This window comes from Onychostoma macrolepis, chromosome 23 (genome assembly GCF_012432095.1).
Source record: "Onychostoma macrolepis isolate SWU-2019 chromosome 23, ASM1243209v1, whole genome shotgun sequence".
Taxonomy (NCBI): Eukaryota; Metazoa; Chordata; class Actinopteri; order Cypriniformes; family Cyprinidae; genus Onychostoma; species Onychostoma macrolepis.
In genome coordinates, this window is record NC_081177.1 from 26,600,833 (window position 1) to 26,617,478 (window position 16,646).

The following is a 16,646-nucleotide window of genomic DNA, read 5'->3' on the forward strand; positions in this document are numbered from 1 at the left end:
ATATTCTCATTTTCTGAGATACTGAATTTGGGATTTTCCTTAGTTGTCAGTTATAATCATCAAAATTAAAAGAAATAAACATTTGAAATATATCAGTCTGTGTGTAATGAATGAATATAATATACAAGTTTCACTTTTTGAATGGAATTAGTGAAATAAATAAACTTTTTGATGATATTCTAATTATATGACCAGAACCTGCATATCATTATTGTTATTATTATTAGCCACACCATTGTTATTTTAGTTTTTATTATTTATGCGTGATTTTAGTTTTATTTCGTTTTTCTAGAATTATATGGTGAACTTTCCCGGGAAAGTAAAATATGTAGCTCACGGCGACAAACTTTCCACCAATCAGATTGCAGAAACTAACTTCGTTTCTGCCACTAACGTGGAGTTTCAGAAACTTTCCACCAATCAGAGCGCAGAAACGCGTTCCCTGTACGGCCAACAGCCAATCGGAAGGCAGAGCCAGTCTCCAGTACAGACAGTAACATGGAAGACCAGACAGGATTGAGATTTACAAACACAGCGAGCAGAGAGAATCAAAGCAGCTCCTAACCTGTGTTTCCGAGCGCGTTTCGTCTGTTTTGTTTTGAAGAAAGGCGTTTTTCTGAAGTAATGAGGATGTTGGGCATGTATGTGCCGGACAGATTCGTGCTGAAGTCCTCTAAAGTTCAGGACGGGATGGGGCTGTACACTGCCAGAGCAGTCAAAAAGGTTCGTGTATATAAAACAAACTCTCAGCATGAAAGATGAAGTATGCGTAGTGCAGGACGCTTCTTCTTCTTCCTTTTTTTTTTTTTTGCCTACTGTTTTTACTTTGCACATAAAACATTGAGTATATACTCCTGGTTGTAGTTGCATTCCTCTGTGTATGTGCTTACGTGTGCTGCCACGTCCCTTACAAACAATCACCATGGTAACCATCGTTTCCGCCAAAAATTCATCATGCCAACCACCATTTCCGCCATATTACAGTAGCCTACAACTGTGGTAACGTGATATTAGTTTCCTATTGTACTCTACTGTCTCATATTTTTTATTTTATTTTTTACACAGCAAAAACAATAAATAGGCTATAGTTTCTATGATATTTGGCTGTAAATGTGGATGACTGTAGAAATTGTTTGTAAGATGTCTGCATCTGTAGCAAGACTTTACAACCAGTTAAAATATCACAAAGCACATGGCCTACTTATATTTCACCCCAACATAAGAAAATAGCAATTTTAAAAATAACAATAAAACATGTGTGCATAAAATTAAGCAATTATCATCACCCTAAATACATAGAATATTATAATTTAAAATATTTGCACTTAATCATTTAAAATTGTTGCACATAATTGCACTTGTTTGCTAATATATACCCTTGTAAAAATAAGTACACTTTAGCATATCTTTAAAAAAGTACTTATGGAAATAATATACTTAAGAGCAAACTAAATGTAATGATTTCAGGCGCTTAATTACATGTTATTTACAATTAAATTAAATGTGTAAAAGTTAAAATTTATATTAAATGCAACTAACACAATCACTGCAGTTAAAATGATGAAATACTTCACATGTGCTTTACTATGTTCGTCAACACATCAAAATAAGTGTACTTCCTTAAAGCATGACAAAAGATTATTAAAACATAGGCCTGGGGCACTTTCAGGCTCACACTGGTGCCCAACGTTTTGCTACGCTTTCTGGGTTGAACGACATGTTTCTTGGAAACGGTGTGCAACAGGGTTTGAGATACGTTTTCTCTTGTTTGGTGTCAAAAATATCAGCCCAATCAGCAGCAACTTGTATATAAACCACGCGGTATTAAAGAGACAGCTCGCACAATGGGTCCAAGTGAAGTCATTTAATATGTGTCCGCTGCATTTCGGCATACACAACAATTGAAGACATTAGAAGACATGTTTGTCGTAAGAGTTTTATAGTAACCTAGCATATGTGACATGATGATGAATTTGTAAGTAAATGTAATTAACATCAAAATAAATTCACAAGAGCAAGTATATTGTTTGCACATGTTTATTTACATTAAAGGCAAAATAACTGAAATAATAAGAGCACAAAGTATAGATCTGGAACTTCTTTAAGTCTGTCTAAATATCATGCAGTAATTGCAATGTCTTCTGGTCCATATCCTTTCCTTAGGAAGGTGTGCTAGACACTGATTAATGTAACATAAAAATGCTACATATTTATATATTTTGCTGTTGTATTGTGAGTGACACTTTCATAAACGTTTCTATGCTCCTCTGATTATATAATGGTAAATATTACAATATCATAGCACAACAACAGTGATCAGCAATTATGATAAGCCTAATACTCACAATAAAAATAATACGGTCATATAGATCATAACACAGTCTCGGAGGTAAGAAGTGGATTATCCTTCACCTGAAATGTTTGTCTTTTCATCCTGAAATATGAGGCAAATGTTGGATCACAATAATTAGGAACCACAGTTTCCACAAATCCTTCACTTGATTGGGATGCTCTCTTTTATTCTGGACAGCAAGGGCAGTGACTGTAACATCGAGCGTATTTTGCAGTATTAAACACACATTTATACCGATTTCATCAGGCTCTGGAAATTCTTCAAAAAGAACACAAAGAATGGCCTTCTCAGCTGCCATAGTTACAACACTTGCGTCATCAGAACAAGGTGTTCAACGCACCACCGTTTCAGTTTAATAAACGTTTTGCACAGTTTTTTCGAGGCTGAACACAGCCCAGGTTTCACAGACAGGGTTTAGACTCAGCCAAGATTAGGCCATAGTTCAATTAGGACATTTAAGTAATTTTTATAAACGTGCCTTAGAAAAAACATTACTGGTGTGCATTTTGAGAGAAAACAAAGGCTCTGACATATGTTTTAAGATCAATCAGTGCAAGTATCCTTCAGTTGAAACAGCTCAGATTTGCATTTTAGTCTGGGACTAGGATTAAGCCTTGTCTGTGAAACTAGGGGATACTGATTTAAATTGTACTTTAAAGTAAAACTTTTAAAAGTGTACTTAAGTGTGTTAAGAAATGTGGTCATGAAAGTGTACTTCCTTTAAGTACACTTAAGTGGCATGTAATTTAATCAGTATTATGTTAGTGTAATTTACGAGTACAATTAGTACAAGTACATTGATTAAAAAAACACTTTTAAGATTTGAAATACACTAAATTGCACATTCAATAATGTATGGGAATGTATGAAATAAACAAAACGATCACTCAGAACTTGTTAGTAAATTTCACAATTAGTTACAAAGAAATAAATTAAATCTGCCTACAAGTAGAAAGACTGAAATAGCATTATCTTGTGAAACATACTCCAATAATAATCTTTTTATTTTTTTACAGTGTATATATAATCACTTTATTTCTTAACAAGATTCAACCTGGTATCTCCTGTTTCACTTTCTTTGCTTGTCTTGAGTTTTCAATTGGTCGCATCTGAATTCGGTCAAGTCACCTGAAGCGTACACAAGCCTTAGGAAATGCCATCTGAAGATTTCAGACCATTTTTAACATACGTCATGTTTTGAAACTGTATTCTGAGTCGACTTGGCATCTGAGTGCAGAATCTACCCATAGACTCTTAGAGATCCCACAGAGCCTTTCCTTGATCATGTTCAGATAGCACACAGAAACTGCTGGATGTGACATCAAAGCCCAGTCACACACACTCGCTCTTTCTTCACAGGGTGAGAAGTTTGGTCCGTTCGCAGGTGAAAAGCGGATGCTGAGTGACTTGGATGAAAGCATGGATCCACGACTGATGTGGGAGGTGGGTGACTAGACTCAACAATCTTTCCGTCGCTTTACCCCCGATGCATTGCTATACGTTTTTTGTTTTTGTGTCACTTGGGAGCACTTCAAAGGCAACTCATATCTTATCAACCCTTTTGAAAATGCTAGATGCTAGTTTATATCTGGCCTATTTTATGACTGTACAACATTTATGTTTTTCTGAAGAGAATGAGAGTGGTGGCCCATACAAAACTCACCGTGACCATGCTAGACTGCTGGGATTGTTCATATTCAGTTGCCAAGGTGTCCTGAGTGCTTTATAATGTGTTGATATATAGTTTGCTAGGTATTAGCTATAGGTTTCTGTCTCTGTTTTTTAAATTTTATTTTGTTGTTCTTTTACTCTTGTCATCCAGAAGAAGAGAATTCTGTCCCTCCATTGACCATCTATACAACTACCACTTTTCTGAAGAGACTCGATTCCTTAATATGACGAACAGATTTAATTTTAAGTTAGTTATGGCAAATTAAAGGGTTACTGCAGCCCAAAAAAGAAAATTGTGTCATTAATCACTTACCCCCATGTCGTTCCAAACCTGTAAAAGCTTTGTTCGTTTTCGGAGCACAATTTAAGATGTTTTTGATGCTTTCTGAGCGCTCTCTGACCCTCCATAGACAGCAATGGAATCAACACAATCAACGTCCAGAAACGTAGCGAGGAGATCGGTAAAATAATCCATGTGACATCAGGGCTTCAACTGTAATTTCCACTGAGCGTAAACTGTGTACGCTGTTCTGTGTCAGCTGCGTCACGCGGATACGCTGCTTTCATTCAAATCAAAGCATAAACGAGGTAAACGGCGTATCCGCATGACGCAGCTGACACAGAACAGCATACGCTGTTTACGTTCAGTGGATACTGTCCAAAATGTTGCTACGGGGGAGACAAATTGTTGAATAAATTTGTTATTTTTGTTTTCTTTGCGTCCAAAAAGTATTCTGGTAGCTTCGTATAATTACGGTTGAAGCCCTGATGTCACTTGGATTATTTTACCGATCTCCTCGCTACGTTTCTGGACGTTGATCGTGTTAATTACATTGCTGTCTATGGAAGGGTCAGAGAGCTGTCAGAATGCATCAAAAATATCGTAAGTTGTGTTTGGAAGATGAACAAAGCTTTTATGGGTTTGGATCAACATGGGGGTAAGTGATTAATGACAAAATTTTCATTTTGGGGTGGAGTAACCCTTTAAGCATGCACGCTTGACGTGAGAACCAATGAGGTTCAATCAGCACTTTTGAGCTTATGCTAGAACCAATGAGGTTTGTTCTCACATGTCAAGCAAGTACTGTTGAGGTTCTGTTTATGTTTGCTGATCAGTATATAAGCCTCAATTCAATCTGTTCATCATATAAAGTGATCAAGTCTCTTCAGAAAATGTGGACTAAACCGCTACATTCATGTGCATTCATTTTATGATCTCTTTGTGAACTTTTTGAAGCGTCAAAGTGGTAATCGCATAGGCTGTCAATGCAGGGACTGAAATCTCCCAGATTTCGTTAAAAATATCTTCATTTGTGTTCTGATAATGTACAAAAGTCTTGCAGGGTTAGGGTTGCAAACAAGCAGAAAACGTCCAGTAAATTTCTGCAAACTTTCAAAAAGTTTATAAAAAATAAAAAAAAATCCAGAATTTTATTACATTTTCCCAAAATTCTGGAAAGTTCCCAGAAATTCAGGAAAATTTTGAGATATTTACCAGAAATTGTCCAACCCTTACAGGTTTGGAACAACATGAGGGTGAGCAAATGATGACAGAATTTCCATTTTTGGGTGAGCTATCCCTCTAAACGTGTGTGTGTATATATATATGACCCTGGACCACAAAACCAGTCTTAAGTCGCTGGGGTATATTTGTAGCAATAGCCAACAATACATTGTATGGGTCAAAATGATCCATTTTTCTTTTATGCCAAAAATTATTAGGATATTAAGTAAAGATCATGTTCCATGAAGATATTTTGTTAGATAAATGTTAAATTACCATAAATGTATCAAAACTTCATTTCTGATTAGTAATATGCATTGCTAAGAACTTCATTTGAACAACTTTTGAAACAATTTTCTCAATATTTAGATTTTTTTGCACCCTCAGATTCCAGATTTTCAAATAGTTGTATCTCAGCCAAATATTGTCTGATCCTAACAAACCATACATCAATGGAAAGCTTTATTCAGCTTTCAGATGATGTATAAATCTCAATTTCGATAAATTTACACTTAAGACTGGTTTTGTCGTCCAGCGTCACATATATTTAAAAGACTTTCAGTTAATATAATATTAAAGAAATAAAAGGCCCCTTAAGAGACTCAAAGAGAGTACATGACTTATTAACACGTATGTACGCTTTAAAATGCACTTTGTAATAATGTCATTATATATTTAAAATATATCAAATATATTTAAAGTGCATTTTAAATCAAATTAAAACCATTTTGTTGTAATATTTTTTGTCCTGTTTTAAAGTACACTTAAATAATATACTAAGCACGTTAAATAATTAAAACTGTAGTGCGTTATTCAGTTAATACATTTTAAATGGACTAAATTACAACTTCACAACAAATATGTAATTACAAATATATTTAACTCCATGACATATGAGTTTTAATAGAAACAACATTACAATTCAGTTTACCATAAATACTTGTCAGTAAATTTGACAGTACTTTACACTTTAACCGTATTAAGTGGGTCAAAAAACACTTTAAAGTTCAACTAATTGCATTTAATATAAATTTAAGCTATAATACTTTTTCAGTATTTTGCATTTAATGAAATTCTGGTAAAGAGTGACATGGCTTGATTTTTCTCTCATTCATTGTAAGTCTGTTGGACTTTTTTCCTGTTTTATTCTTCACCAGACAAAAACACCTCTCAACAAGTCACATGACTTGTGGTTTCATTCATGTCTGTAGCACAAACAGTGCGGGATGAGTTACACCAATGTTTAATACTTTGGGTTAGAGGTTTGTTCAGATAATACTAACACTTATAGAGATGTTTGTCTTTGCAAAGACCACTAATACCGTTTTCAGTTTTGTTTGCATTTGTATCTCTCTGAACTGCGATCTTTGAGGTCTGACTGAATTTTAATCGTCTTGGAGAAGTTGTTGCCCCTCTTGTCGAGACAGATGCATCACTGCTCATCTCCAGGCAACCATTAATTGGATGAGACATGCCAGCATGAACTCAACTCACGCTGACTCTCCCATGCCAGACACGTCTCCCAGTGCATGCCGTATCTAATATCCCATTAAATATCTGCTCTTGAAACTAAAGATTTGGGTTTATTTTCGGCTGCATAAAAGTTTTAATTATAACGCAGAACAGGTCGGGTTCAGCCACATTAGAGTTGTGATTTATTGTTCTGCCTGCCCTGATGACACTATTCTGCACAAAGTATAGCGAGCTTAAATTCTCCCAAATTACACACTTGTGCATATAATTATTATGACAGATCATCTTAGTATGCAATCTTTGACTGTGCCGCTCTTTCATTCTGCATGTGTGTTGTGATGCAGGCAATTTAAGGGAATGTACCTTTCAAGATTAGTCAGAATAAGTCGCTATTAGTCGTCGTTTCAGTAAGTTAAGAACAAGAAATGTCTCAAAATAATAATTTGTATCCAAAAACAGTGGGACCAAGATCATTCCTGTGGGAAGTGAGCAATGTTCCTGATTCAAGACATCCAGCATCTACCATCTGTGCGCTTTACAATGATGAGAAAGATGTCCTGTTTGAGAATATGTATGATCACGCCCCTAGTAAAAAAGTAATATATTTAAAATGCATTTATTTCATACTAAGTATAGTTCAAATATGTAACATATTTATTGACATATTGCTCCAGACTTACTGATATAAAAATTGTAATGCAACTTTATTTGGAGTAGCCTAGTATACTTGTGCACAATGCACATTTCTTAATATTAAGCCTAAATATCAATATTGACGAGGATTGTATGGTCTTTGAATAATATCAGTCTTTAAATGCAAGATATTTCAAGTGTACCTGAAGTATATTTGAAATGGTTCCACTTTAGCACAATCAAATATTCTTCAGTATATCGTTAGTTCGACTTCAACACTACTTCAGCACAATTAAAGTGTGTTAAATATAAAAAAATAGTTGTTTCAGTTTTAGTATATTAAAAGTAGAATTGTAGGGTATTCTTAATAAGCACATATGTAAATGTATTTGTGGTATATTCAATCACTATTTAAAATACATTTTAGTCAGTATATTTATTTATTTTTTACGAGGGACATCTGTAGGTTGTACTTGTAAATGGTGCTCTCAATGTAATACTGTTGTGTAAGCAAATTTGTTAGTAAAACAGTGCTTGATAACTGCTGTGTAGGTTTATGGAAATGCAATGTCGTTGGATATACTTGTCAGTCTTGTTTTATCTATAAAGAATATCGTTATACTTGCATAATAAGTAGGGATCCATTATTCAAATTCTGATCATGTCATGTTATAGCAGATTAAAGGGTAACACTTTATTCTGATAGTGTACTTTAGACATTCTACTAACAGTAAGTAACTTTGCAACTACATGTCAACTTGCGGTCATTAGAGTATCAGTACACTGTCTGTTTATTATCTTCTAACACTTTATTTTGATGGGTCCACAACATACAACATACTGACTATGAGAAACTTTGCAAGTATATGTCAAATGATTCAACTAACACTAAACCTACTGAGAGTTAGTAGACATGTAGTTGCAAATTAATGAGAATTAGTTGACATGTAGTTACAAAGTTACTTATAGTTAGTAGAATGTCTAAAGTGGACTATCGAAATAAAGTGTAACCGATTAAAACATTAAAACATTATTTTTAACCGATTTAAAAAAAAAAAAAGAAATCCTAAACACAAAAATCAAAGTGAATTTAAGCATCATGACATTATAATGTGCTGTATGAAAAATGAAATTTTCAGATTTTATATTAAAGATTGCAAGGTCTTGAGACATGCTTTGCAGAAGTTACATTTCGTATAACTTGAGGTATGCAACGGTGCGTCATGTGTGAGGCGCTGTCAAACACATCCGTCTAGTGCATGTTTACATTGAAAAACAATGGAAAAGTAGCGCAGTTGATTGGAAAAACGTGTTGTGTGTAAACGGCCCCTTGGGGCCAGTTTTATCAAACGGCAAATTTGCGCGAGAGCACAATTCCAAAAGAGCGCAGATGGGCGTGGACATTTCCTAACAGCGTGATTTACTGACAACGAGCAAATTAAAGAACACAGGACGCAACATCTCATTTACATATCGACCAATGCAATACAGGCAAGTGCATCGCAAATTAGAGCAGTCGCAAATAAAGAATAAAGAAATAAATAAGCCATAGTATGTGTATAAAAATAGTATATCAAAAAATGCTACAAGTTGCAAGAAGTTTTGATAGACCTGATACTGTGTGACTTCTCGAGTGTTCCGAGTCGTCTTTTATTTCCTGAAACAAATTAAAAATAACATGGCTTGCCAAATGTTTTTCTTGCATTCCAAATAAATTACGCTGCACGCACAGACCCCGCAAATAAAATGCGTCACGCGGAAAGCACGTTCATGCGTGCATAACAGTCCTGAGTGGAGGCTGGTCAATGAGAATAAAGCGCAGATATGCTGTTCTGAAAGGAGGTCGGGAACGGTATAGCTATTGTTAGACTGCCCACTCCCATTCAAATTACACCAGAGTTACCGACCGCTACTGTGTTTTATATGGGAATTTAATCCTGCGTTGCAAGAAATCTGGTCGGGTTCCTCGGTTCCCGCCTCTAGTACAGTGTGACAAAAATTACGCTATAGTGATGTACGCATGCCCAGTAGTGCCATACGTATCCCTTCTAGCCTTAACCTTTGAATACCCTCCCATAAATTTTGCTTCTGAAAGGGAAACTCCTAGAAATGCATATTCAATAAGGTCAAAAAATAACTGTGTCCACGCCTTTTCAGCGCTAATTCGTCACTGCCCTAACCCCTACACCCTAACCCTAACGCCAAAAGACGGTTTGCGCTGGCGCAAGCTGTTAGTAAAACTGGCCCTTAGTGTTTTTTAAAATAATCTTTAAGTAAGATTTCAGTAAGAGTAATCTAAATGTAAAATAGGGAAAATTAACATAATTAAATATCCAATTTTGACTGATACCAATAAATAAAAAAATGTCTAATATTGAATGTTGACCAGTATGATATTGATATACAGTGGTGGCCAAAATTGTTAGAACACTTGGCATATTTAAGAGGTTTCAGTTGTTTTTGTTGAATTGGCCATTATAATACCCATAAAACGAACTATTGCCGGAACGACCTGCGACGGAAGGAATCTGCTGAACATTGAAAATGATGGACTGGCCCCTCAAATTCCGGACCTCAACCCCATCCAGCAAGTTTGGGGCGAGTTTAAAAAAAAAACTGGACAGATCTATTGTACATTCAAATAAAAGCCTTTGGCTTGAGTTGCAGAAGGCATGGGATAGCATTAGTGTTGAAGTTCTCAGGAAATATATTGACACTATGCCAGAGAGATGTGCTGCTGTGATTGCTGCAAAAGGTGAACACACCAAATATTAAAGTTAAAAGTGGATAAAAACAGTAGACTCACTTCATCTCATATTTGTTGTGCTCAGAGAAACAATGTATCATGAACATTATGAAATGAAACCATGTTTTGGAGGCAAAAAAGGTCAATATTTTCAGATCTATCAGGTGTTCTAACAATTTTGGCCACCACTGTATTGTCAATTATTAATATAAAGTCATTTTTGCTTATTAGTATGGTTCAACTGGATCAACGAAGTTCAGCAGCAAACATATCGGTTAATAAAATGGGATTAAATACGTAAAGGATCTTTGTTATTTGACATTTAATTATTGCAGGTTTGCATCATATTTTGAGTTTGCATTTCACTGTTTTCATTAATTTTGAGGAATACTGAATCTGTTTTTGTGCAGGTGAGCTGAGTAAATGCATGTTCACATTTAGTCTAGATCTACAGTAACATCATGTTCACACAGCGCACACAACGCCTCTGAACTTACTCCTGATTTCTCTCTCAGCATGAGGACAGGAGAGCTGTCAGTCTATACATGAGAAAACAAAGTAACTGGTGTTACTGATTTGAAAACATAACTCTTGTAACTTAAAAAGTAGCTGTGTTTACGTTGCTCGCGTTACTTTTAATGCATTTCCCCCAACATTGATTGTGCATCCCTAAAAATAAGTAAGAAGAGCAACTTTCCCTAAAACTTCATCAAAATAAGGCATGTTATTTATCTTTTTATTATTTATAATCTATTATTTATAATGTCACTCATGGTGCATTTTGAAGTATTTTAGTTAATAAAATAACATCAAAAACATCACAGCACTATCATGCTGTTTGTAACATGCTTTAATCTGCATGGATCTGTGGTTGGATTCAGTGGACACACAGTCCATAGAGCCTCACTGAAGTCGAGTTTCACTGAGATTATACCGTGGTCAGATACCGGTACCATTGAACTTAATCTATGTTCACTGTAGAAGAGGCTCCGAGTGCGTAATTTTTGGTCCCACTTGGACGCTATGCAATTCATGAAAGCATCTTGAGTGGATAAAGCTTTGGATTGTTAGTTGGACACTGTACTTTCAGTGACTGTTTAGAGGTTGTTGAAGCATCTTTGAGGAGCAGCATTGCCACTTTGATTCTGTTGGACTGGCTTGTGACCTTTGAATCTGTGTGCTTCTGCAGGTTCGAGGGAATAAAGGTGACGTGCTTTATATCCTGGACGCTAGTAACCCTCGCCATGCTAACTGGCTTCGCTTCGTTCATCAGGCCCCTTCACAGGAGCAGAAGAACCTGGCCGCCATTCAGGTATGAGAAGATGCCACAGCCTGATAACCACAGAGATCTCTTTACTCTCTCACAGTTTGGGGTTAGCATGTTGCTAAGCTAACACTGAAAAACTCTAAAAGTGTGGTCACATTTACATGTGAGAGTAAAAGCTTTCCACACACAGATTTTGCTACAAATTTGCCGAACTGATCAACAGAAAGCTGCTTAGTTTGAATGTTTTAATTTTTTTTTTTGTATTAGTTCACCCAAAAATTAAAATTTGGTAAAAATATATTCACCCTCAGGCCATCCAAGATGTAGATGAGTTTGTTTCTTCATCAGATTTGGAGAAATGTTGCATTGCATCACTTGTTCAGCAATGGATGCTCTGCAGTGAAAGGGTGCCGTCAGAATGAGAGTCCAAACAGCTATATAATAATTAGGGGTGTCAACGTTAACGCATGCGATTAATCAAAAACTTTTAACGCGTTAATATTTTTTTAACGCAGATTAATCGTTTGATAAGGTTTGACCCCAACTTCCCGTCATCGCAGCGCTGAAGGTCATCTATCATTGTGTGATGAGGGTGCAGCGAACAGTGTTAACAGTGTTACCAGGGTAACGGCACAAATGGGCTACTTTGAAAATACAGTCGCGGGAAAAAATTACAGAGCCGTGGTTTGTGGTTTTTTGGGCTACTTTTATAATGTACCGCGGCCGCCCAAAGTGTATATAGACAAATACAAATTAAAATAGATCCTTTTACTAATGTGTATTATACTTGAAATGTATACCTGGCAACTTAAGAACGGAGAGGCTGTTTCAAAACGTGAGTTTCAACAGAGCATATGTTAAAGCTTTTACACAGCAGAAATAAACATGACAATAGCCACTATAGATTATATAAGATAATAAACACACGATTACGATAGGATATGGTCTGTATGTGATTTTTTTTAAATGAATGTGTACGTCTGAAATGGTAATTTGTGCAGCGATATAAAAGGCTATAAATAGCATATTTTAACAACAGTAAACGACCAAATTCCACACGTGATCGTAAAAGGAAGTTATTACAAACACTTGATGGTGGTTTGAAGTGAGTTCTGAGTAAAAGTGTATTATTAATCTCATAAACTGTCTTATGAAGCATGATGCTAATGTTAGCTCTAATGCAGCTGCAGAACAGGTCCAATTCTTCTTCATAATGCATTTTGTCATAATACTTCACGTAAGGTCGCAAGAAATGTTTTGTTGTATTTATTTAGAAATACTTTTGATAATAGTTGTGTAAATGTATACTGGGATTGAAGCGATGTGGCTTGGTAAACGTTTTATTGCCAGTATAAAGGCTGATAATGGCTGAATAAAAACAAAAGAATAATGATAAAATAATAATAAGGATTATGTCTCATACCTGACGGAAGTGTGAAAGGTTCGATCTCCTTAAACTAGTTTCATGCATTTCTTTTTCAACACATTTACAGGTAAATCCTAGTATTTGAAATTTGTGATTAATCATGATTAATCACAGTCCACGACTGTGATTAACGCGATTACATTTTTTAATCGATTGACAGCACTAGTAATAATCCATAACTAATCTACAAAACTCCAGTCTATCAGTTAATGTCTTGTGAGGTGTAAACCTGCATCTAAGAAAGAGTCATTAGTAAGGTGGTTTAACTTTAAACAGCTCTAAACAAGTATGTGAGTGGATTTTGATGTAAGAGACAACAGTAGATGGACTTTTTCACCGGAGGAAGTGGTTTTGCATTATGGATCTGTATGTTGGATAAGTAACGGTTTAAAGTTAAAAACTTGTGGATTAGTTGTGGATTATTATATAGCTGTTTGGACTCTCATTCTGACGGCACCCATTCACTGCAGAGCATCCATTGCTGAACAAGTGATGCAATGCTACATTTCTCCAAATCTGATGAGGAAATAAACTCATCTACATCTTGGATGGACTGAGGCTGAATACATTTACAGCAAATTTTCATATTTGAGAAAACTATTCCTTTAATTTGTAATTTTTCTCACTTCTGATATTTTTGATGGATTTTTTCCACTAAGATTTTTGCAGTGTTTTGTGGGTTTGCCTTCAGAACATGTGTGATGCAGCCTTACAGTTTTTGTTCAAATTAGCTTTAAATTTTTCTAGAACAAAGCAAAATTTCCGGTCTGGGTTTGCAACAGCCTTCACATATAGGGTACACCTATGATTCCTTAAAGTGCTGCCTACATAGGCCACTCATTAGGTTTGGGTACAGAGCCACAGAGTGTGACAGCAGCTTTGCGTAAGGCTCAGAAACAGAAGCAGACAGTGGAGGGAATGAGATGGAATGAGTTGTTTGTTATGTCTGGCAGTGTTGATGTTCTTTCATACTGCCAGAGATCTGAAAACACCAAAGAGTGTGGAGATAAGAGGAGTGTAATGAGCCTTAGATCAATAACACACACACACACACACACACACACACACACACACACACATGTGGGCGTACACATTTGAGATCACATGGCAGTTAAGTAACAACCAATGGTGCAGTGATCTGGCAACCTCCAGTGCCCTAATCACAGTCAGTGTTAATGCACCTATAGCACCTCACGATTCAGATGCAATTATGGGAATAATGCTGTGATTACAGAATGATTCCACAACTCATCTCAACACGTAAAATCATAACTTTGTGCTTAACATGCAATAACTCGCTGGAGGGTTTACTTAGAGTCAATTGCAACAAAAATCGAATGTAAATGTGCAGTATGATAATGGTAATTGTTAAACTGATAACTATTTTGATGACTATTTCCCTTATAATATGAATCAAAATTGTTGTCATTTAAGAAATTTCTTCATAATTTCATGTAAGCATCAATCAAACCTAAATGCATTGTTTATTTTAGCTCATCTAGTTTGCTAATTTATTATATTTATCATATACACTGACATGCTCTCTACCTTATGGAAACTGGTATAAAGAATCTTCTAAAGCTAAATCTAAATTTAAGAAAGTAAAATGCCTAATTTTATTTCAAATAATTGCAATTCATATTTAATATTTCCAATTGATTCCAGTAATTTAAAAATAATGTAATAATGTATTTTTGGTAAAAATTTGGCAGGCAGATGTTTGACAAATCTTTACTGTAAACAATAAATAAATACATACATGTATACATACGTAAAAAATGGTACCAACCCTTTTTTTTTTTTTTTAGTTTAGTTTACATATTGAAATTAAATCTACAGTATATATAGCTGGTGTCATAAACACAAATGACATTGTGACAAACATGACACTAAAATAATACAATAAATAATAATTTAACAATGTACATAATTCTGTGAATATCAATTTACATTATTTATTGCAAATTATAATATGACGTAATTTTACAGTATTTTTTCTTTAAAATCACAAAATGAAATGTCCAGTGATATCTGCTACATCTGTTCCCTGTATATAGTAAGGGAACTTAATGTTAACCAATTAACAGGTTTTTGCAGTAGATTTTTACAGTCTTTTACTGTTAAGATTGCAGTCACTTTCGTTTGCAAAGAATATCTCAATAAAGATGGCTAAACTCCAACATACTGTTTGATTATGCTTAATTCATCTAGAGAAGCAGAAATTGTGATTTTTGTGGTAAAAATATGAAATATGGAAGCAGACTGGTTTGCTCAATCGTTGCAGTGTGTCTGTGAACGGGTCTCTGGTGAGTTTGAGATGTTGGCGATCTGATGGCCATTACAGCAGAATCAAGAGAAGAGAGTCTGTGTTTCCTCACACATGACACTTCTCTCACCATCTCCCTGTGGAGAAATCTGGGGCTGTGTTTTTAACATAATGTACAGCAACTGTGCTTATTTCTGCATGACCTTTTAGGAAATGAAGGTCTGATAAAGCCATTAAACAGAGGTTCAAGTGTTTGGCCTTTGACCTTAATCAGGAAGCGCTGCTGATCTTACGCTTCCCCTCGTGTGAATGGTTGATGTTTGATTGCGCCTCACAGCAGATTTCTGTTGTGTTGTCTGTTTAGTGTCAGACGACACCTGGATTTTGCTTTTCTACGTCTAATTCAGTTTATGTCTTTTGTAATAAGACACACACACACACACACACACACACACAGACACAACACTTACTTCTGGTTCTCTTATTGGCTGAGAGTATTTCCAGCTGACTACTTTAACTCAAGTTAATAACATGTAAACTCTAATATTTATTTTTGCATTTATTTTCTTTGGTAAAAGAACAGCATTAAACAAAAAAAAAAACTTCAAAACTCGATTAGTTGAAGCAGCCGACACTGTTTCTTTAAGCAGGATGGAGAGAATATCTTCTATCTGGCTGTTGATGACATCGAGACTGATACAGAGCTTCTGATTGGCTACTTGGACAGCGATATGGAGGAGGAAGAGGAGGACCTTGAGGAAGACCAGGACATCAAAGATGAAGATGGGAACAGTACAGAGAGCAAACACCTCAGTGCAGAAACAGGTATGTGTGTTTAGTGTCTTTCTAAAAAGGATAACGAATGCATGGTTTTATGAACAATTTACACAGAAATGTGTGATTCGGTCTACAGATAGCCATCTAGATCACAACAATTTGGCATGAATATAATGACAGAAAATAACAATAACAATTGTTATGAATAAATACAAATTTCATGTTTTTATTGTAGCCTAATGGTCATGTAGTCATTTTTGTGTCGAAAAGCTGCAGTAAAACAAAAATCAGTTCTGCATATCCATTATGAAGCACTTAGGTGTAGTTCACCAAAAAATGAAAGTTTCCTAAAAAACGTTCTCACCCTCAGGCGATGAGTTTGTTTTTTCATCAGATTTGTAGAAATGTAGCATTGCATCACTTGTGCATCACTTGTGCTCACCAATGGATCCTCTGCAGTGAATGGGTGCCGTCAGAATGAGAGTCCAAACAGCTGATAAAAACATCACAATAATCCACAAGTAATCCAT

General features: G+C 35.5%; 1 protein-coding gene across 1 annotated transcript in view; it reads left to right on the forward strand.

The window, feature by feature from the left end:
* The first annotated feature begins 480 nt into the window (after positions 1–480).
* The window catches only part of prdm5 (PR domain containing 5), a 73,198-nt gene continuing 57,032 nt past the window's right edge, over positions 481–16,646 (forward strand). The window contains exons 1-4 of the mRNA XM_058764107.1: positions 481–723; positions 3,713–3,796; positions 11,570–11,692; positions 15,990–16,164. Of these exons, the coding sequence (XP_058620090.1) occupies positions 625–723; positions 3,713–3,796; positions 11,570–11,692; positions 15,990–16,164 (481 nt within the window). The 5' untranslated portion in view covers positions 481–624. The remainder of the gene's footprint in view (positions 724–3,712; positions 3,797–11,569; positions 11,693–15,989; positions 16,165–16,646) is intronic.